This window comes from Hippocampus zosterae, chromosome 4 (genome assembly GCF_025434085.1).
Source record: "Hippocampus zosterae strain Florida chromosome 4, ASM2543408v3, whole genome shotgun sequence".
NCBI classification, from domain to species: domain Eukaryota; kingdom Metazoa; phylum Chordata; class Actinopteri; order Syngnathiformes; family Syngnathidae; genus Hippocampus; species Hippocampus zosterae.
The window spans coordinates 25,808,904-25,832,931 of NC_067454.1; the positions used below are offsets into that span (position 1 = coordinate 25,808,904).

The 24,028-nt window shown below is 45.7% G+C and overlaps 1 protein-coding gene across 1 annotated transcript; it reads left to right on the forward strand.

Moving 5' to 3' along the window:
• Positions 1–363: 363 nt before the first annotated feature.
• LOC127599879 (aggrecan core protein-like) lies at positions 364–23,640 on the forward strand. Its single transcript, XM_052064091.1, is given in 18 exon segments — positions 364–391; positions 2,197–2,371; positions 2,437–2,564; positions 2,667–2,957; positions 3,199–3,501; positions 3,656–3,830; positions 3,900–4,027; positions 7,398–7,496; positions 7,590–7,701; positions 7,777–8,116; positions 8,412–8,435; positions 8,523–8,807; positions 10,953–11,094; positions 20,882–21,040; positions 21,874–21,956; positions 23,068–23,212; positions 23,295–23,477; positions 23,553–23,640. Coding segments are annotated over 18 exon segments (2,847 nt in total). The 3' UTR covers positions 23,600–23,640.
• The last annotated feature ends 388 nt before the right edge of the window (positions 23,641–24,028 follow it).

Sequence of the window (24,028 nt, forward strand, 5' to 3'; positions counted from 1 at the left end):
GATTGGGTGGCAATACACAGATCATCGGCATATATAAATTTTCGGATGTTTACAAACTCTGGCTGGTCATTTGTGTAGATGTTAAAAAGTACTGGAGCCAGAACAGAGCCTTGTGGGAGACCATTTTTTTTGTGTTCGGTATCTACTTTTCTTGCCATCCATTTCTACAAAGAAGCGTCTGTTTGTAAGCAGTGATTGTATGATTTTCACAATCGTTGTATTATGAACAGCTTTGGCAAGTTTCAGGAGAAGGATTCTGTGATTTACTGTGTCGTATGCAGCAGTCAAAAACTGCACCAGTAATTTGCTTGGCCTCAAAACCATCCTCGATGTACTGAGTGAGGTTTAATATTTGGCTACAGCATGATCGCCCCGGACGAAATCCAGCCTGGTCTGGCGATAGTTGTTGTTCCACTGTAGGGTGCATTCGGGCCATTATCATTCGTTCATATAATTTGTAGAGGGTGCATAGGAGCGAAATAGGACGATAGCTTTTTTTATTCTCTGGGTCTTTACCAGGTTTTAGCAGGGCCACGACTCTTGCTCTTCGGGATCTTTAGACTTGCTGCACAGTTGTTGAAGAGGGCAAGTATCCATGATCTGGTCTTTGTACCGAAGTGCTGAGTTATCTCTGTTGTAATACCATCAAGTCCTGCTGCTTTGCCAGGTTTGAGGTATTTCATGGCTTCCAAGAGTTCTTCCATGGTGAACGGATTGAAGAGTTCATCACTTTCTTGCATAATGCAGTCCATTTCTGATTTCATTTTTTTTTAGGTATCCTCGCTCTTTATTGGGTGGTTTTCCATTGAGTAGTAGTTGGTTTGCCACTTCGTTTGGTGTAACGGCAGCTGTTCTTGTTCGGATGTTCTTCTCTGTATTCAATTTCTTTATTGTGCTCCATGCCTTCTTGCTATTATGAGTCATATCTGTGTTGCATATAAGTTCTTGCCAGCGTTCACATTTTCCATTTGCAACAGAGGCTGTTAACAATTCACCTAGTTGGATGGTATTTTCATCAAATGGATCTGCATTATATGCTTGAACATAATCCTCATAAAGTTCCTTGCTTTGATCTGTTAGGCAAGGAATGAAGGTCTTTCTGCATCCTCTTGGGATGTGTCTCCTGGAAACCTCCCAGACAAGCTTTTGGAAGTGTTCATAGTTCTCTGCTCGTGCTGCAATGGTGGAGATCGTGGAATCTAGTTCAAGGGTGAGGCCTTCCCATTTTGCCTTTCTAAAGTTAAATCTGGGTGTTGATTTGGAGTCGAGAGGCCTGATGACTGGCCTCACATTCAAAGTGATTGGTCTATGTTGTGATCTGGGGATTGGGTCGTTGACAAATTTTTCAAAATTTGTTTAGATGTTAGAGGACACAAATGCCAGATCAGGATTATAGCCTCTTTTCCATCTTGCACTCATGAAGGATGGTTTATCTTTAGCATTATGTAAGATTGTCAGGTTGTTATTTAATGCCCATTCTTCAACGACCTCTCCATTCTTATCATTTTGGGCGTAGCCCCAGATGGTGTTATGGCTATTGAAATCACCAATAGCAACTAGGGCCTTGTTTCTTTGGCTGACGATTGTGGGCCACATGAATGGTGTTAATGGTGGTTTGTAAACTGACACAATGGTGATATGTGTCGTTTCTACTTCAAGTATTTCCATCTCTTCTTCGGAGAGATCCCTGCTGTTTAGGATGTTCGATGGATCTCGTGTGTAGATGGCACTTCCATGAACAGGGCTAGCATGGTGGACGACTAGGTGCATGCCTGGGATTTTAGGTGGTATTGAGTCCTTGTGGGTCTCTTGTAGGCATAATATGTCAGCTTTGAGGTTGGAGAGAATTTCGGCTTTTGTTGATGAAATTCCTTCAGCGTTGAAACTGACTATCTTGAAGTTTGGCATAATTGGGGCCGAGGGTTTATCCTTTTACCACCCCAATTATTCAGTACTGTGCGTGGTGTAGAGATTGGTCTCCCCCGTGGGTTTGGGAGATTAACAGGGTCGCCGGTACTTGTTGGTACACGCGTGAAAGCTCTCTACTTGACCCCAATGCGTTTCTTGACAAGCAGAATGAATTCTTGTACAAAAATAAAAAAACAAATCTTCTTGTCTATCCACTAGAGTGCACAGGCAAAATGTTAAGCTCAAAGTTTATCTCAAATTCTAAATATATATAAGTTGTTACTCCAGGTATTGTTTTCCTCTACCGGCCCATTATTGGTCGCTACATGATGACCTTTGAAAAGGCAAGAGATGCATGCACCCAGAACAGTGCAGTGATGGCTTCACCTGAACAACTCCAAGCAGCTTTTGATGATGGATACCACCAGTGTGATGCTGGTTGGCTTTCTGATCAGACAGTGAGGTAATGAAATATCTGATTACTATATTCCTTCCTTTGCTACGTTGTCTCATCTTGTCTTCAAATAGGTACCCAATTCATGATCCTCGTGTCAACTGTCAGGGCGACAAAGAAAATGTACCCGGGGTTAAGACATATGGAATGAGACGACTCGATGAGACTTATGACGTGTACTGCTTTGCTGAAAAAATGACAGGTTTTCATCCATCTTCAGGAGTATACTGATCTTAGTCACACAACCTACTTTTGTGTACTTTATATGCACGATCACTTCATTTACTTGTTCTGTCTTTTACAGGCAGGGTTTTCCACATTACATCAGCAGAAAAGTTCACTTTCTCTGAGGCTGAGCTGGCTTGTTCCACAAAGGGGGCCATACTCGCCACTACAGGCCAGCTGTATTTGGCCTGGCAAGGAGGGATGGACATCTGTAATGCTGGTTGGCTGGGTGACAGAAGCGTTCGCTACCCCATCAACATCCGGCGGCCACAGTGTGGGGGAGGGCTTCTGGGGGTGCGAACTGTTTACCTCCACACAAATTAGACAGGATATCCTCTTCAGACTCCGTATGATGCCTTTTGCTACACAGGTAAGTACATCAGTGAGCTTGTAAAGTACTTCTAAGAGGCCTGTTGGTAACAATCATGATTCACGTGTGCTGTGTCTCTATTTATCTATTTATCTATCTCTCTATATCTCTCTCTCTCTCTATGTCTCTCTTTCTCTCTCTCTCTATAGATATATATAGATATACAGCACAATATAATATTTGGTTGACATGTACTGGTTCGTATTTGGATTTGATTGACTTTGTAAAATATCACCCTCAGAGTTCCCTGAAGATGAAGGGTATGGCCTAATAGAGGAAGAAAGTGGCTTATTGAGCGTTACCCCAGTGGTACAGAGCCATGAGGTTTTCTTTGGCAAGCGAACAACCGAGAGTGAGGTGGTCGGTGGGGTTGAGACCCAGCAACCGACCATTGTGGACTTAAGCTACACACTGAGTCCCAGTAAACTACTGCTACCTCAGCCACCGAATGTCACAGAGATTGCCACTGATATAATGGAGCAAGTCACTTTGCCATCCAATCTAGGCAGGGAGCCAGGCAAAGTGGGTGTGATCGCTCTAAAGGGTGAGTGATCTATGTTTTCATATAATAATGTAGCCTATGATATAGTAACGCATATCAAACTGAATGGTTAGGATGTGGTAGGATGCTCATATCAGTCTTTGAAATCCTTTTACAGCTGCATTCTCATATTCAATGTTGTTCCTTTTGCACAAAGGTGTGGTGTTTTATTACCGCTCACGGTCGGGCCGCTATGCCTTCACCTTTACTGATACCCAGTTGGCTTGTCAGAGTGTTGGTGCAACCATCGCTACCCCTGAGCAGCTGCAGTTGGCATATGAAACGGGATATCACCAGTGTGACGCAGGATGGCTGATGGATCAGACAGTCCGGTATTTCCGATATGTACCTATTTGCATGGACACACAAAACACTTTTTAAACACTTATGGTTGATCCCAGGTACCCCAACGTTTCAAATCAAGACAAGTGTGATGGAAATTTAGGAGATCAACCTGGAGTTCAGTCCCATGGTCTGAGACCAGCAGACGAACAATATGATGCTTATTGCTACATTGAGGGGCTTAAAGGTAGGTAAAAATTTCCAGCGTTTAACTAAATGGGAGCTCCAAAATATTAAATTGCTCAATAATTCTGTAATATGGAACGAGTTAGAAGGGTGTTGTCAATGATTTTTAGACCCAAACGCTTGTCAACATTGCCGATGTACATTTTTTTTGTACCAGATTTGGCTAATGCTAATTTGTATTTCCAGTCCCTTGACAGGTAAAGAAATGGAAAACGTGCATGATGAAAACAAAAACCCTGTTAATTTCAGTACATTGTAAAATGCAACTACTCATTAACAGTTCATGATAAGAAGGCAGGTAGAAGCCATTTTCTAATTTCACATAAGAAAATTATTTCAGATTAATTGACAGTTTATTCCATCCCGGAATGGCTTCAAATGAAAAAGTAGATTGTCCAGAGTGCTGAGCAAGGTTTTGAGATGATTGTTTTTTAAGTTCAAGTACGAATTGCTACTTTCCTATTAACTGTTACATTTTTGAATCTGTGACATTTCAGATATTTTATATTGCATTTATTATAAACAACAGCCTTTAGTTTCACACTTATCAGCCCTTTCTTTAAAGTGTTTGTTACAGCTGCAGCTATTGTCAAAGCTTTGTATAAATAAAGATGAGTTCGGTTGAGTTGAGCTGAAGAGATGTAAAACATTTTGAGACCAGCACACTTATCCAAAACAGAAATTAATTGTATTATGAAATGATAATTTTACTCAAGTTGGTCCTAGGTAGTGACAAAGTCACACAGATAGAGGTGTATGTACAGTATAGTTGTGTGCACAGGTGGTTCATCTAAAAGTACTTCACAGCAAGAGCTTTATCAAAAATGCTATCTTGAATCCACAGCACAGGAAACGTGTGTAAAAAATGTGGATTTAGTCTCCATGATCATCGATCTGGCGAAAATTGAGATTTGGATTGAATTTATATGACTGTGTGTGAGATGCAATAGTGTCACAACAACTGTATTCTATCATACAATTTATGGTCCACAACCATTTTTAGAGGCTCATCCAACCTCAAAGTAAAGTTTGAGTTTGTTTATTGAACATAAAACATATACAGTAATAATTTGACAGATAATAAGGTAGATAAAAAAGTAAAAAGAAAGAAATCAGTCTTCATTCAACACAGTTATGTTCAAGGGAGTATGAAGTAAAAAACTTATCTAGTCCTACCCCGTTATGTGTTTATATCTACTAAATCATTTTTATATCAATCAGAAAAGAAAAAAGTAAGAAGAAGTCTCCATTAAGGCTCATACTTTACCCTTAACCGTGATATTTTTACAACTTTTGGTTTGTATCTGGATTATAAACATCCACACCCTGGCACTCTTGTGTCAATTTTCTCTTGTATTCATAATATATATTTCAATACCTTTCTCTATTTATCAACTTAGTTATGATTTATCATTATATTTAATGTTTAGAATTTATCATTTTAACTCTGATTGACGTAGGTTGTTTGTACTATTTTTTTGAATTTGTTTTTGAACTCGGCAAGCGATTTACTCATTTTCAGGTCCGTTTCGAGATTATTCCACAAATTAACACCTTTGCTAGATACACTTCTTTGCTTGATGTTTGTTCTTGTTTTGAGTTTTTTGAATAAGTTGGTACCGCTTAATTCATAGTTGCTTTCTCGAATTTCGAAAAACTTCTGAATGTTTTGGCAAAGCAGGTTATTGTGTGCTTTGTACATTAATTGGGCGATTTTAAAGTCAACCAGGTCATAAAATTTCATCGTATTTAATTTGATAAATAGTGGATTTGTGGGTTCCGTATATTTTGATCCATTAATAATTCGAATTGCTTTTTTTTTGTAGTTTGAGAATAGGGAGTGTTTGTTTTGCAGGCATTCCCCCATATTTCCACACAGTAGGTCATATATGGTAATAATAATGAAGTGTATAATGTGTACAAAGATCTCTTATTTAGCACTTCCTTGGTTTTGTAGAGGATCCCTACGGTCTTGGCTATTTTTCTTTTTACGTTATCGATATGTGGTTTCCAACATAGTTTTGAGTCTATTACTAATCCGAGAAACTTGGTTTCCTACGCTCTTTCTATTTCAATTGAGTTTACCATAATTTTAACTTGGTGTTTGATTGGTCTTGTACCAAAAACGATTAACTTCGATTTTTTTCAGGTTAAGTGACAATTTATTTCTGTCGAACCAGTTTTTTAATTTGTTTAATTCGTTTTCAATGGTTATCAGGAGCTGTTTCAGATTTATTCCAGAACAATAGAAAGTTGTATCATCAGCAAATAGGACACATTTAAATAGTTTTGAGACCTTGCAGATATCATTTATACATAAAATTAATAGTTTTGGACCAAGCACTGACCCTTGAGGAACTCCGTGAGTGATTTTCAGTTGATTCGTTTTTTTTATTGTTGAGTTGCACGTACTGATATCTGTTTTCTATCCATCCATCCATCATCTACCGCTTATCCGAGGCCGGGTCGCGGGGGCAACAGCTTTAGCAGGGAAGCCCAGACTTCCCTCTCCCTAGCTTCTTCGTCCAGCTCTCCCCGGGGGATCCCGAGTCGTTCCCAGGCAAGCCAGGTGACAGTCTCTCCAGCGTGTCCTGGGTCTTCCTCGGGGTCTCCTTCCGGTGGGGCATGACCGGAACACCTCACCGGGGAGGCACTCAGGAGGCATCCGAATCAGATGCCCAAGCCACCTCATCTGGCTCCTCCTGCCATTTATAAGCTACACCTCTAATGCCATATCTTTCTAGTTTTTTTTAAATTATATACTGTGATCTATTGTGTCAAAAGCTTTTTTTTAGATCTTGGAAAACCCCAACAGTAAATTCTTGTCTATATTAGTGGTCCTTTGGTTCCAGGCAGTTGGCGTTTACTGTCAAAGCACTGCATGATGCTGTACAGTGAAAATTCAAGTGTGCATTTCATACTAACCAAGAAGTACTGCATATGGCACATTGATAGTTTGTTGATCTAGTGTGTTTTCCTATCATCCATAATCTTTGGATGGACTCATTTGCTTCCTAGGGCAGGTATTCCATCTGGGCTCTGATATGGGTTTCACCTATGACGAGGCGGCTACTCTCTCGAGCACAATGCCAGCTTGGCTTCTACAGGAGAGCTCCACGCAGCCTGGAAGCAAGGTTTTGACAAGTGCCGTCCTGGCTGGCTCAGAGATCGCAGTGTCCGTTATCCCATCACTAACCCTCGTGCTGAGTGCGGAGCAGGAAAATCAGGAGTACACACTGTTTACATCCATCCCAACCAGGCAGGCCCTGATAATCACGACAGATTTGATGCATATTGTTTCAGAGGTAAATACTCACCCTCACATTATATTTGTGTTATGTATTAATATTTGACTATATGTGTTTTTACAGCAGACATTCTAGTTATTGCAAATGAAACTGGACTTAACATCACGGATATCCAGGACGTCCTTCCCAATCTAACATCTATCACAAAGTTAGTGAGACTTGGTAAGTACCATTTCAATGATGATTTTTGTTTTTAAACTCATTTTTAAAATTTTATCTGTCATGCATCTGACCCCTGTTTGTTTGCCTTTTTAGTGATTACACCAATTGTCACACCCATCCCTGTGGAATCTCCAGGCTCTGGTTCAGGTTCAACAAATTTTGGATCAGGGTCTTCAATTGATAACACATCTGGAGACCTGCCTGGGTCTGGTAATCAGGTTATCTCTGGAGATATGTCCAGATCTGGAGTCCGGTTGACCTGTTGACCTGTCTGTATCAGGAGAACGGGGGCTTTTCTGGAGATCTGTCTGGCTACTGAGACAGTTACATCTGGGGATGTGTTAGACTTCGGAAGCCTGTCTGATTCTGTCAACCAAAGTACCGGTACCTCTGGAGACCGCTCTGGCTTTTTGAGCTTTTCTAATTCTGGAGACAAGGTCATCTCCAAAGAATTTGATGGTTCTGGGGACATGTCTGGCTTAGGAGATCGGTTTATGTCCAGAGACCTGTCCGGCTATGGGAACACAGTGAGCAGTACTAGTACTGACAAGCCTCATGGTACATCAGGTGTTATCAGTAATGATGCTTCTAGGTCAGGGATCAGTGGAGAACAAGTACTGGTAATCAGTGCTGTTTTGTATTCTCACAATGACACTGATCTATCAGGAAAAGACACAATTTCAGAGAGGTTCCAAAAAGCTGAAGAGACAGGCACAGAAATTCATATAACGTCTTCAGAAATAGGTTCAGGAAGGCTTAGTGATAGTAGAGACCAACCTGGATCTGGCCTTGATCCTGGTTTCGCCTCCGAAGAGATTGATCTTTCCATGGAAACTTCAGGGGAAAATGGTCAGCTCTTTGGCATGTCATCTGGTCTTATAAAAAGCCTGGACTTTTCTGGTGTTCTCCCATCAGGGTTATCCTATTCAGGAAGTGCCAGTGGGCACATTACTGGAGTTGGAGATGCTCAGATCTTGCTGAACGATAATGAATTGAATGACACATTTGCTCCTATTCCCCAAAAAGAATATGACCTTGGAGGGGGACTACTGGTTTTCAGTGGCTCCGGGGACACTTATGGGATGCCCACACATGATCTCAGTGGCTCGGCTCCTGGAAGTGGTTCTGTTCTTCTCAGATGTGACCTTTGACGAGTCAGCGTTCACTGACCTCACAGAGTCATCATTTGGGGAGCAAGAAGCCTCTGGCTTTTCACTCTACAACTCAGGAGAGTCCATTCCTGAGCATTTGTCAGGAGTTCGCTCCTTGGAGCCCATATCTGGTGCTGCAATGTCTGGAGAAGGTGACAGTGTTACATTATTGACTGAGCATGTTATGACAGGAGTGTCTAGAAGCCTTATGGTGTCTGAGGAGATTCAACAAGGGACAGTGCAGTACAGGGGAAGAAATCAACAACAGTGGCAGAGGTTTCATCATGTCAATTCCTTCAGAAACTCAGAATGAAGGGCCATCGCAGGTTATGACATCACCCTCCACTCAGTGGGAATTAATAGAGACTGCCACAGTGACTAATGTTCCAAAGAGCCGATCTCTTTAATACGCTAATAAGTACAATGTTTCCTCACTTTTCGTGGGTGATATTTTCAATGATTCCTCACAATATGTAATCTCTGCAAAGTCAAGGTAGAATTATTTTTTTTGAGTTACGCCTCAATTAAGCCATTACGAATCCCTCACATAGTTCTCACCCTTCTAAACAGTTGTAAATTTAACCTTTTAAAATGGAAAAATAAGAATAAATACACTTGTAGGTTATGCCCGCGACCGTTGTGAGGAAAAAGCGGGTCAGAAAATGAATGGTTTATGGAAGGATCATTGTGGCCTTGAGAAAAAATGTTTTTGTGGGGCGGTGGTATAGTGCAAAATGGTCTTTTGTGATGTGGTCTAACCCAAATGTGTCAAAAATACGACCCGCGGGTCGGAACCGGCCCCCGAGGGGGTTCGGTCAGGCCCGTGGGATAATTGAAAAATGAAAAAATGCATAAAAGACATGGAATTAACATTTTTAATAAGATACAATTCATGTACTATAAGATAGGGGGAGGGACACTGTTTTCTTACATTTTGATTTTCATATGCACATGTGTCAATGGTTTAAAAATCCTTTTTCTAAATCTCGTTTAATCTTAAAATGCATGACTATGTTTTTAAATACTAATTGTTCAAGTTTTCTGCCTATGTACAATCAGTGGGATCAGTTGCACTGCATATATGTGAATGATACAAGTAAATTGCACATTTGTCGAAGGAAATCTAAGGTGTTTTATGAAATGTAAGTACATTTCAACATTTTCCTCATGTTGTTGTGGTTTGCTATATCAAAACAAAGGAAAGATATGATATTTTGGTTATTTATAGCAGATTATGGTATCAATTTAATGGTCTGGCCCACTTGACATTGACCAAGGCCGTATGCGGCCCACAATATGAAATGAGTTTGATTAATCTGATTACCGTAGTTATAATTCCATAAATACAAGATTAATTAGGAAAAAAAATGTTTGGACTATCAGGGCACATGGATCATATTAAACAGAAAATGTTTGACTTGACTTCCGCCTCAATGCATTTTGTTCTCCTTGCATTACAGGTACTCTTATTTTTATATTTTAAGTAGTTCTAAAACCATTAATTTTATACATTAACGTGAATAAAAATCTGGATTTGATACTTTGACAGAAGTCTTTTTAAATCCGAATATTTACTTAATATAATAATGTAAAAATAATAATACTTGTACTTTCAGAACGTGAATACTTTAGACACTGGTAGTTATTTTGTCATTTTCTTTTGCAGACAATGGGTTTAACTGACTATTTACACATGTTCCCCGACGGCATGCATGCAGTGTGTTTTGTGATAATAGTAACTATTGATAAAACATACATGGCAAATTAAATGAAAACACCTTCTATTTGGGTGTTTTGCTATGTCTTTCCTTTTGTGCATTGTATCCTCTTTATTGGATACTGTTAGGGGTTTACCGAATATCTATTGGCTCTGCTCAGATCTTACTGTCCTGGGTGTTTTTCATCAATCCTTTCTTCAGCTTTGATGTTGTTTTGATGTCTGCTGTACCGACCCACGGGCTTTGCTTTGTGCATGTTTAAAATGGGGACATGGATGCTCTGATTCTACTGAAATTTACACAGGCAACAGACAATCGGTTTCAGCAAACTGATTCTGAATAAAAATATTACATTTTAAATATTTTTTTTAGAAAAACATTTGGCATACACAACTTCAGGACTTTTTTTCTCATTTTAAAGACGCCAAATAACATGATTGATCAAATATTTGATATGCAGTCAGTTTATTGTAGCTTGGAAGTTGCAACAAGTTCACGATCTTTCCTGCCAATAGTAGCATCATTCCCACTTGTCAGAAAAACTTAGAACCCTTGCTCCCAATACCTTCCTAAAAACCGTATATTAGTATTGCTCACCCACATTTTTTTTTTCAGAATTGGATGCTTGCCACTCCAATCCATGTGCCAGTGGAGCCACCTGTGTGGAGAATGCAGACTCTTACAAATGCGTATGCCTGCCAAGCTACGGATGGGAGCGCTGTGAGATTGGTAGGAGTTTAGCTTATGTTGATAGATATTAACAAACTCTCAACTGCATACAGTTGAAGTAGTAGTACAGTATTAGAAATAGTAGTACTAGTAGTAGTAAATATCAATGATGTTAACCCAATCACACAGATGTACTACTGATATCTGAGTTGTCTTCACGGGTCATGTCCTATGTCATTCTTCAATTGGTTCTTTGACATTGACCAATAGGGAGACAGTGTCCTCCAACTTATGACGAGAGGCTGGACATGGCGCACAAAATTACAATGTGGTGTACACTATTTAAAAAACTGACATGAAGAAAATGGGAAGTATTGAGAAGTATATATAGCATTTCACCTCTCCGTGAGCCGTCACCTTACCGTGGTGGAGGGGTTTGTGTGTCCCAATGATCCTAGGAGCTAAGTTGTCTGGGGCTTTATGCCCCTGGCAGGGTCACCCATGGCAAACAGGTCCTAGGTGAGGGACCAGACAAAGCACGACTCACAAAGCCCCTTATGAAAAATAAAATCGATGGTACTCTGTTTCCCTTGCCCGGACGCGGGTCACCGGGGCCCCCCTCTGGAGCCAGGCCTGGAGGTGGGGCTCGTTGGCGAGCGCCTGGTGGCCGGGCCTACACCCATGGGGCCCGGCCGGGCTCAGCCCGAAGAGACAACGTGGGTCCCCCTTCTCATGGTCTCACCACCCGTGGGAGGGGTCAAAGGGGTCGGGTGCAATGCGAGCTGGGCGGCAGCCAAAGGCGGGGACCCTGGCGGTCCGATCCTCGGCTGCAGAAGCTAGCTCTTGGGACATGGAATGTCACCTCTCTGGCAGGGAAGGAACCCGAACTGGTGTGTGAGGCAGAGAAGTTCCGACTGGATATAGTCGGACTTGCCTCCACACACAGCCTAGGTTCTGGTACCAGTCCTCTTGAGAGGGATTGGACTCTCTTTCACTCTGGAGTTGCTCACGGTGAGAGGCGCAGAGCAGGTGTGGGCATACTTATTGCCCCCCGGCTCAGTGCCTGTACATTGGGGTTCACACCGGTGGACGAGAGGGTTGCATCCCTCCGCCTGCGGGTGGGGGGGCGGGTCCTGACTATTGTTTGTGCATATGCACCAAACAGCAGCTCAGCATACCCACCCTTTTTGGAGTCCTTGGAGGGTGTGCTGGAGAGTACTCCTGCTGGGGACTCCCTTGTTCTACTGGGGGACTTCAATGCTCACGTGGGCAATGACAGTGAGACCTGGAGGGGCGTGATTGGGAGGAACGGCTCCCCCGATCAGAACTCGAGTGGTGTTTTGTTATTGGACTTCTGTGCTCGTCACGGACTGTCCATAACGAACACCTTGTTCAAACATAAGGGTGTCCACATGTGCACTTGGCACCAGGACACCCTAGGCCGTAGTTCGATGATCGACCTTGTGGTCGTGTCATCGGATTTGCGGCCGCATGTTCTGGACACTCGGGTGAAGAGAGGGGCGGAGCTGTCAACTGATCACCACCTGGTGGTGAGTAGGCTCCGATGGTGGGGGAAGATGCCGGTCCGTCCTGGCAGACCCAAACGTATTGTGAGGGTTTGTTGGGAGCGTCTGGCGGAATCCCCTGTCAGAAGGAGTTTCAACTCCCACCTCCGACAGAGCTTTTCCCATGTTCCGGGGGAGACGGGGGACATTAAGTCCGAGTGGACCATGTTCCGTGCCTCTATTGTTGAGGCGGCCAATCTGAGTTGTGGCCGTAAGGTGGTTGGTGCCTGTCGTGGCGGCAACCCTCGTACTCGCTGGTGGACACCAGCAGTAAGGGATGCCGTCAAGCTGAAGAAGGAGTCTTATCGAGCCTTTATGGCCTGTGGGACCCCAGAGGCAGCTGACGGGTACCGACTGGCCAAGCGGAACGCAGCTTCGGTGGTCGCCGAGGCAAAAACCCGAGCATGGGAAGAGTTCGGTGAGGCCATGGAAGCCGACTTCCGGACGGCTTCGAGGAAATTCTGGTCCACCATCCGACGTCTCAGGAGGGGGAAGCAGTGCACCACTAACACTGTGTACAGTGGGGATGGAGCGCTGCTGACTTCGACTCGGGACGTTGTGAATCGGTGGGCAGAGTACTTCGAAGACCTCCTCAACTCCACCAACATGCCTTCCTTGGAGGAAGCAGAGCCTGGGGACTCTGAGGTGGGCTCTCCTATCTCTGTGGTTGAAGTCACCGATGTGGTTAAAAAGCTCCTCGGTGGCAAGGCCCCAGGGGTGGATGAGATCCGCCCAGAGTTCCTCAAGGTTCTGGATGTTGTGGGGCTGTCCTGGCTGACACGCCTCTGCAACATCGCGTGGTCAACGGGGAGAGTGCCTCTGGATTGGCAGACCGGGGTGGTAGTCCCTCTTTTTAAAAAGGGGGACCGGAGGGTGTGTTCCAACTACAGAGGGATCACACTCCTCAGCCTCCCTGTTAAGGTCTATTCAGGGGTGCTGGAGAGGAGGGTCCGTCAGGAAGTCGAGCCTCAGATTGAGGAGGAACAGTGTGGTTTTCGTCCCGGCCGTGGAACAGTGGACCAGCTCTACACCCTTAGCAGGGTTCTCGAGGGTATGTGGGAATTCGCCCAACCAGTCTACATGTGTTTTGTGGACTTGGAGAAGGCGTTTGACCGTGTCCCTCGGGGAGTTCTGTGGGGGGTGCTTCGTGGGTATGGAGTACCGAACCCCCTGATACGGGCTGTTCGGTCACTATACCACCGATGTCAGAGTTTGGTTCGCATTGCCGGCAGTAAGTCGGAATCGTTTCCAGTGAGGGTAGGACTCCGCCAAGGCTGCCCTTTGTCACCGATTCTGTTCATAACCTTCATGGACAGAATCTCTAGGCGCAGCCGAAGCGTTGAGGGGGTCCGTTTTGGTGGCCTCAGTATTGCATCCCTGCTTTTTGCAGATGATGTGGTGCTGTTGGCTCCTTCAAACAGGGCTCTCCAACTCTCACTGGAGCGTTTCGCAGCCGAGTGTGAAGCGGTTGGGATGAAAATCAGCACCTCCAAATCTGAAACCATGGTCCTCAGTCGGAAAAGGGTGGAGTGCCCCCTCCGGGTCGGGGGGGAGATCTTGCCCCAAGTGGAGGAGTTTAAGTATCTTGGGGTCTTGTTCACGAGTGAGGGCAGGAGGGAGCGAGAGATCGACAGGCGGATCGGTGCAGCGTCTGCTGCGATGCGGACGTTGTATCGGTCTGTCGTGGTGAAGAAGGAGCTGAGCCAGAGGGCGAAGCTCTCAATTTACCGGTCGATCTACGTTCCAACCCTCATCTATGGTCACGAGCTATGGGTCGTGACCGAAAGAACGAAATCCCGGATACAAGCGGCCGAAATGAGTTTTCTCCGCAGGGTGTCCGGGCTCTCCCTTAGAGATAAGGTGAGAAGCTCGGTCATCCGGGAGGGGTTCAGAGTCGAGCCGCTTCTCCTCCACATCGAGAGGAGCCAGATGAGGTGGCTTGGGCATCTGATTCGGATGCCTCCTGAGCGCCTCCCTGGTGAGGTGTTCCGGGCATGCCCCACTGGAAGGAGACCCCGAGGAAGACCCAGGACACGCTGGAGAGACTATGTCACCCAGCTGGCCTGGGAACGTCTCGGGATCCCCCGGGGAGAGCTGGAAGAAGTAGCTAGGGAGAGGGACGTCTGGGCTTCCCTGCTAAAGCTGTTGCCCCCGCGACCCGGCCCCGGATAAGCGGTAGAAGATGGATGGATGGATGGATGGATGGATATAGCATTTCAACTCATGCTATGTTTGCTAACTGCAAAACTCGTCGCTGGTTAGCAAATGTGGTGTCATAAAACAAATTTGTTACCTCAAGCTCTTTTTGGAGAATAGACACTCCATACTGCCCTCTCCTCACCATCCAGGAACAGGTCCATACTCTTCTTGAATTTTTTTCTTTTCCGTTTTCTGAACATTTAATCCATTCAGCACCAAAAGCCTCCGTCAAAGTGACAACAGCAGCTCGTCCTGCTTCCCCGATGGACCTGCGTCATTGGACTAAATCTTGACGGAAGCATGCAGTGTTTGGGCAGGGTCTGGTCAGGGATGACCGTGTAGTGTGACATCTTGCCTGGTCCAAGACACAGAACAATATTTATGTGGTAGTCTGACATGGCGACGTCGAATGACAAAAAAGTTGTGTAGTCTGACAAGGCCATAACTGATTAACATTAGCAATTTCCTTTTGTGTGGTCTTGGTTTATTGGTTCCCATCAAAAAAGCTGTAAGGAGATCAAAAGCCTCTTCTCCACTATATGGTTTATGAGGCGTTGCCACAAATAGAGATAACCACTCTATGATCCATCCCCTGATCGTGGTGGAGGATGTGTGTGTCTCAATGATCCTAGGAGCTAAGTTGTCTGGGGCTTTATGCCCCTGGCAGGGTCACCCATGGCAAACAGGTCCTAGGTGAGGGACCAGACAAAGCACGACTCACAAAGCCCCTTATGAAAAATAAAATCGATGGTACTCTGTTTCCCTTGCCCGGACGCGGGTCACCGGGGCCCCCCTCTGGAGCCAGGCCTGGAGGTGGGGCTCGTTGGCGAGCGCCTGGTGGCCGGGCCTACACCCATGGGGCCCGGCCGGGCTCAGCCCGAAGAGACAACGTGGGTCCCCCTTCTCATGGTCTCACCACCCGTGGGAGGGGTCAAAGGGGTCGGGTGCAATGCGAGCTGGGCGGCAGCCAAAGGCGGGGACCCTGGCGGTCCGATCCTCGGCTGCAGAAGCTAGCTCTTGGGACATGGAATGTCACCTCTCTGGCAGGGAAGGAACCCGAACTGGTGTGTGAGGCAGAGAAGTTCCGACTGGATATAGTCGGACTTGCCTCCACACACAGCCTAGGTTCTGGTACCAGTCCTCTTGAGAGGGATTGGACTCTCTTTCACTCTGGAGTTGCTCACGGTGAGAGGCGCAGAGCAGGTGTGGGCATACTTATTGCCCCCCGGCTCAGTGCCTGTACATTGGGGTTCACACCGGTGGACGAGAGGGTTGCATCCCTCCGCCTGCGGGTGGGGGGGCGGGTCCTGACTATTGTTTGTGCATATGCACCAAACAGCAGCTCAGCATACCCACCCTTTTTGGAGTCCTTGGAGGGTGTGCTGGAGAGTACTCCTGCTGGGGACTCCCTTGTTCTACTGGGGGACTTCAATGCTCACGTGGGCAATGACAGTGAGACCTGGAGGGGCGTGATTGGGAGGAACGGCCCCCCCGATCAGAACTCGAGTGGTGTTTTGTTATTGGACTTCTGTGCTCGTCACGGACTGTCCATAACGAACACCTTGTTCAAACATAAGGGTGTCCACATGTGCACTTGGCACCAGGACACCCTAGGCCGTAGTTCGATGATCGACCTTGTGGTCGTGTCATCGGATTTGCGGCCGCATGTTCTGGACACTCGGGTGAAGAGAGGGGCGGAGCTGTCAACTGATCACCACCTGGTGGTGAGTAGGCTCCGATGGTGGGGGAAGATGCCGGTCCGTCCTGGCAGACCCAAACGTATTGTGAGGGTTTGTTGGGAGCGTCTGGCGGAATCCCCTGTCAGAAGGAGTTTCAACTCCCACCTCCGACAGAGCTTTTCCCATGTTCCGGGGGAGACGGGGGACATTAAGTCCGAGTGGACCATGTTCCGTGCCTCTATTGTTGAGGCGGCCAATCTGAGTTGTGGCCGTAAGGTGGTTGGTGCCTGTCGTGGCGGCAACCCTCGTACTCGCTGGTGGACACCAGCAGTAAGGGATGCCGTCAAGCTGAAGAAGGAGTCTTATCGAGCCTTTATGGCCTGTGGGACCCCAGAGGCAGCTGACGGGTACCGACTGGCCAAGCGGAACGCAGCTTCGGTGGTCGCCGAGGCAAAAACCCGAGCATGGGAAGAGTTCGGTGAGGCCATGGAAGCCGACTTCCGGACGGCTTCGAGGAAATTCTGGTCCATCATCCGACGTCTCAGGAGGGGGAAGCAGTGCACCACTAACACTGTGTACAGTGGGGATGGAGCGCTGCTGACTTCGACTCGGGACGTTGTGAATCGGTGGGCAGAGTACTTCGAAGACCTCCTCAACTCCACCAACATGCCTTCCTTGGAGGAAGCAGAGCCTGGGGACTCTGAGGTGGGCTCTCCTATCTCTGTGGTTGAAGTCACCGATGTGGTTAAAAAGCTCCTCGGTGGCAAGGCCCCAGGGGTGGATGAGATCCGCCCAGAGTTCCTCAAGGTTCTGGATGTTGTGGGGCTGTCCTGGCTGACACGCCTCTGCAACATCGCGTGGTCAACGGGGAGAGTGCCTCTGGATTGGCAGACCGGGGTGGTAGTCCCTCTTTTTAAAAAGGGGGACCGGAGGGTGTGTTCCAACTACAGAGGGATCACACTCCTCAGCCTCCCTGTTAAGGTCTATTCAGGGGTGCTGGAGAGGAGGGTCCGTCAGGAAGTCGAGCCTCAGATTGAGGAGGAACAGTGTGGTTTTCGTCCCGGCCGTGGAACAGTGGACCAGCTCTACACCCTTAGCAGGGTTCTCGAGGGTATGTGGGAATTCGCCCAACCAGTCTACATGTGTTTTGTGGACTTGGAGAAGGCGTTTGACCGTGTCCCTCGGGGAGTTCTGTGGGGGGTGCTTCGTGGGTATGGAGTACCGAACCCCCTGATACGGGCTGTTCGGTCACTATACCACCGATGTCAGAGTTTGGTTCGCATTGCCGGCAGTAAGTCGGAATCGTTTCCAGTGAGGGTAGGACTCCGCCAAGGCTGCCCTTTGTCACCGATTCTGTTCATAACCTTCATGGACAGAATCTCTAGGCGCAGCCGAAGCGTTGAGGGGGTCCGTTTTGGTGGCCTCAGTATTGCATCCCTGCTTTTTGCAGATGATGTGGTGCTGTTGGCTCCTTCAAACAGGGCTCTCCAACTCTCACTGGAGCGTTTCGCAGCCGAGTGTGAAGCGGTTGGGATGAAAATCAGCACCTCCAAATCTGAAACCATGGTCCTCAGTCGGAAAAGGGTGGAGTGCCCCCTCCGGGTCGGGGGGGAGATCTTGCCCCAAGTGGAGGAGTTTAAGTATCTTGGGGTCTTGTTCACGAGTGAGGGCAGGAGGGAGCGAGAGATCGACAGGCGGATCGGTGCAGCGTCTGCTGCGATGCGGACGTTGTATCGGTCTGTCGTGGTGAAGAAGGAGCTGAGCCAGAGGGCGAAGCTCTCAATTTACCGGTCGATCTACGTTCCAACCCTCATCTATGGTCACGAGCTATGGGTCGTGACCGAAAGAACGAAATCCCGGATACAAGCGGCCGAAATGAGTTTTCTCCGCAGGGTGTCCGGGCTCTCCCTTAGAGATAAGGTGAGAAGCTCGGTCATCCGGGAGGGGTTCAGAGTCGAGCCGCTTCTCCTCCACATCGAGAGGAGCCAGATGAGGTGGCTTGGGCATCTGATTCGGATGCCTCCTGAGCGCCTCCCTGGTGAGGTGTTCCGGGCATGCCCCACTGGAAGGAGACCCCGAGGAAGACCCAGGACACGCTGGAGAGACTATGTCACCCAGCTGGCCTGGGAACGTCTCGGGATCCCCCGGGGAGAGCTGGAAGAAGTAGCTAGGGAGAGGGACGTCTGGGCTTCCCTGCTAAAGCTGTTGCCCCCGCGACCCGGCCCCGGATAAGCGGTAGAAGATGGATGGATGGATGGATGGATATAGCATTTCAACTCATGCTATGTTTGCTAACTGCAAAACTCGTCGCTGGTTAGCAAATGTGGTGTCATAAAACAAATTTGTTACCTCAAGCTCTTTTTGGAGAATAGACACTCCATACTGCCCTCTCCTCACCATCCAGGAACAGGTCCATACTCTTCTTGAATTTTTTTCTTTTCCGTTTTCTGAACATTTAATCCATTCAGCACCAAAAGCCTCCGTCAAAGTGACAACAGCAGCTCGTCCTGCTTCCCCGATGGACCTGCGTCATTGGACTAAATCTTGACGGAAGCATGCAGTGTTTGGGCAGGGTCTGGTCAGGGATGACCGTGTAGTGTGACATCTTGCCTGGTCCAAGACACAGAACAATATTTATGTGGTAGTCTGACATGGCGACGTCGAATGACAAAAAAGTTGTGTAGTCTGACAAGGCCATAACTGATTAACATTAGCAATTTCCTTTTGTGTGGTCTTGGTTTATTGGTTCCCATCAAAAAAGCTGTAAGGAGATCAAAAGCCTCTTCTCCACTATATGGTTTATGAGGCGTTGCCACAAATAGAGATAACCACTCTATGATCCATCCCCTGATCGTGGTGGAGGATGTGTGTGTCTCAATGATCCTAGGAGCTAAGTTGTCTGGGTCTTCATACCCCTGGAGAGTCAACCACGTCCGAGGAGAGGGACCAGACAAAGTTCATGATTCATACGACCTTTGGTGATAAATAACACAAATGGACTTGGTTTTCACTTGCTCGGATATGGATCATCCCCCCCGCCCTCACCTCATTTATTGTAGCTCTAGTTGACCCTTGAATCCCATTTTAATAATAATAATAATAATAATACATTTGTGGGCGCCTTTCTAGAAACTCAAGGACACCTTACAACAATCGGTTAAAATCACGAGTACAATGTTAAAAACAACATCAAATAAGATAAGAAAAAATACAACATCAATAAATAAATAGAATAATGGCTTTATGGTCTGAGTGAATAGACTTGTCGAAACAGATGTGTTTTGAGGCTGGATTTGAAATGTGTTAGTGAGTCTGAATTACGAAGGTCAGCTGGGAGCGAGTTCCAAAGCTGGGGAGCAGAGCGACTGAAGGCTCTATTTCCCATGGTGACGAGGCGAGCAGGGGGGACAGGCGTAGGAATATGGATGAGGTCAGATAGGTATGGAGGGGCTAGGTTATGAATGGATTTGAATGTGAGGAGCAGGATTTTATATTGAATGCGGTGTAAAATGGGGAGCCAGTGGAGATGTTGAAGGACAGGTGTAATATGGTTTATGTATGGTGTGAGTGTGATAATGCGGGCGGCTGAATTTTGGACCAGCTGAAGCTTATGGAGGGTTTTTTGAGGGAGACCAAACAGAAGGGAATTACAGTAATCGAGTCGCGAGGTGACGAGGGTGTATACAAGTATAGCAGTGGACTGAGGAGTGAAAGAAGAGCGGAGCCGGTGGATGTTTCGAAGATGATAATATGCAGAACGAGTGATGTGGTTGATATGTGAGGTGAAGGAGAGGGTGCTATCAAGGATGACACCCAGACTCTTGACCTGAGGGGAGGGGGAGATGGAAGAGCTTGTTTATTTTGTATAGAGTGGATTTAGTGCCAATGAGGAGGAATTCAGTTTTATTGCTATTCAGTTTGAGGAAATTTGAGGTGAACCAAGATTTTAATTCCTGCAGGCAGTTGGTTAGGGAGGATGGTGAAAGTATGGTATTAGGTTTGGTAGAGATGTAGAGCTGGGTGTCATCCGCGTAGCAATGAAAGTGAATGTGATGTTTCCTGAAGATATTACCAAGGGGAAGAAGATAGATTAGAAATGGCAATGGGCCAAGGACAGAACCCTGAGGAACACCTGAAGTGAGGGGAAAGGGGTGAGATCTAAAACGTTTGAGCTGGATAAACTGGGTGCGGTCAGAAAGATAGGAGCGGAACCAGGAGAGGGGGATGCTGGTGATGCCAATGGAGGAGACTCTGTCGAGGAGGATGGACCCTTGACCCTAGTTGATTCTTGAATCCCATTTTCAGTCACAAACACTAAAATGTGGAAACATAGGTTCAATCAACAAGGTGTGTTGGGTTATTGCCTAATTTCACGTCATTCTCTCTTGATTATTTTGGCTGCAGATGAAGACCGGTGTGAAGAGCGTTAGACAAAATTTCAGGGGAACTGCTATCTGTACTTCAGTGATCGAGAGATGTGGCCGGATGCTGAGCAACGCTGCCGAGATCTGAATGCACATCTGGTCAGCATCATAACACCAGAGGAGCAACACTTTGTCAACTGTGAGTGCCTACCGGATATGTTCATGTCAAATGCAGAGGTGGGCATTGCGTCACTACTAATAAAAGGGTCATCGGTTCATCACTGACAGACGCCTGGTTTGCCGGCGAATGATGAATGATGGGAAATTTTGAAAAACTGACGGACTAAGCAAAGACAGAAGTGGGTTTTTGTCCATCACCGGAATCGTCACTAACTGAGTCGGTAACAAAGGAACTTCTCAGTCCTGATGCACTCCTGTTTTACTGACTGATGAAAACGCGTGCAGTGTGTCTCTCATGTTTTATTCACGGGGGTGAATACACGGGGGTTGCTTTTAGCGGCGTGGAGGAAGGGCTCCTTATCCTCCAACAAAAAAACAAACCAAAAAAAACTGAACATTGCTCGTCAGTCTGTTGACCTTTGGTGCTAAATCTCGGTTTCCCATTCTCCAAGCCTGCTCCTTTTTTCAGCCATTCCGACTGAGAAAGGAGGCTGGCTCTATTGTATTTATCTTTCGCCAGTCTCACAGACCACAATGACACTGTCCCATATTGTTTTTATTTCACCAATCACCATGCTGTGTGTGTTTAGGTGTCTGCCTTTTTTTAACTGTTTTCTACCTGTACTCAGAATAACTGTGACATGGTAAATAGGTTCTCAACACCACTGAAGAAGAAAAGAAGAAAATCTGACGGCGCTAAAATAGTGGTAATTTAGCGTCAGATTTGGTTGGCTTGAGGCACTGGCCAGTGACAAATGGCAGTGGGGCAAAATTTACTGACGCGCCCACCTCTGATTAAATGTAAACGTTAGAGCATACTGAGTAATGACCCCCCCCCCCCCCCCCAATTAGCCAATGCACAAGACTATCGATGGATCGGACTCAATGACAAGACAATAGAAAAGGACTTCCGGTGGACAGATGGGACTCCACTGGTGAGTGACGATACCTGATAATTATTTTGCAGATTAAATACAAAGTGATTTATGATCGCATCATCCTCCATGGTAGAACAAAAGTCAACCATAACTGTTGTGTAGCTGAGCCGTCCACAGGTGTCGAACTCCGGTCTTGGAGGGCCACTGTCCTGCATGTTATTCCAACTCTCCCTGTTGCAACACACCTTATTCAAATGATCAGATCATCAAGGAGGTATGCGGAAGCCTGATATTGAACCTGTTTATTTGAATTACGTTTGTTGCAATAGGGAGACTTTGAAAACATGCGGGTCAGCGGCCCTCCAGTACCTGAGTTTGACACCTATGAGCATTTATATTCTTTAGTGTCATGACATCCAATTTCCACAAGGACTTTGCATATAGTATTTAAAATTATTTTCTACAGTTCTTGGCAGCATTAATCTGTAATTCATATGCTTTATGTATTTCTACAGACATTAATTGAAATTTATAGGGGAAAACTTATGTGAACTTCCTCCCGCATTTCCAAAAACATGTGCGGCAGGTTAATGGATCACTCTAAATTGTCCCTCGGTGTGAGGTTGAACGCGAATGATTGTTCATCTATGTTTGCCCTGCGATTGGCTGGCAACCAATTCAGGGTGTACCCCGCCTACTGCCTGAGGTCAGCGAGAATAGGCTCCAGCACATCCGCAACCCTCGAAAGAATTAAGTGGATTAGAAAATGAATGGGTGGATGGATGAACTGATGGACGAATGGATGGACAGCTCTGGCTGAGCAGCAGCATTGACATACCAGTTACTCATGGAACAAATGTCCAGTACCAGTCATCGGTCACTTATTGTATTGTATTTGAAAATGCACAACAATCCCTCAAAGTTTAGTACATAAGTAAATAGATAGTGGTAGCCTAAATTGACACTTTGGGATAGGGTAAAAAACATGCCATGCTAGTAATCATGTGGATTATAATAAATTTATATTGTTTATTGGCAAACACGTAAGATGCAAGCAGAGTAAATTTGATTATAAATACCTTCAAAATGTCTTATCTATAATCTCAGGTGCCTTGTATTGTACTTTGTTCGATTTTAATTTTCACACACTATTTTATTTGGCCTAAAGCAATATGAAAACTGGAAGGCAAATCAACCAGATAATTACGTTAACTCCGGAGAAGACTGTGTCGTGATGATCTGGCATGCCAAGGGTCAGTGGAATGATGTACCTTGCAACTACCATCTACCATTTACCTGCAAAAAAGGCCCAGGTATGTCATCTTAGGCCTCACATTTTTATCCATGTCCATTTCTTCCTGGCACTATAAATATTTCATTCATTTTCATCCTCAGTGTTCTGTGGTGCCCCTCCATTGGTGGAAAATGCTCAAATGTTTGGTAACAAAATGGAGGAATACCCCATCAACTCAATCATTCGGTATCAGTGCAACCAAGGATTTAGACAGCGCCACCTCCCAGTGGTCCGCTGTAAAACAGATGGACAATGGGAGACACCCCAGGTGGAGTGTACTGATGGTGAGTGAAATTTGAAGAGAAACCATTCTTTCAGTTTACCTGAATGTATGAATACAAAGAATATTCTGTCTGCAGTGAAAGCAAGACAAAGAAATCACGAGGGGCAAGAGCAGTGCAGTTGAATTAACCCCTGCCAGCAATTTTGATGAGTAAAAAACAGACAAACCTTTAAAATATTTACAGCACTCAAAAATGCATTTAAATATAGAATAGCATACACATACTTTTTTTAATATAATTTTTTTGTAAGATATTTCTGGTGAAGGACACTGGGAGTATTTGAATGACTTTAAAATTCAAAGATACGTTTCTGCACAAAAGATCCACGGAAGTTGCCATCCCTTGGCAGTTTCATAAATCTTGATTGGTATTGTTTATTAAGGTATGGTTAAAAGTGGTGACCGTTATTAGGCACAAGTTTCGAAAGAACTCATTGCAATTTCTGTTCTGCAAAACTGTAATAAAGTGCTTTCAGTCAATAAACACATTTGATAAATGGCTGTAAGCCTGCATTGCACTCTCAATTCTCAGCATTAGTATCAACTTACAGA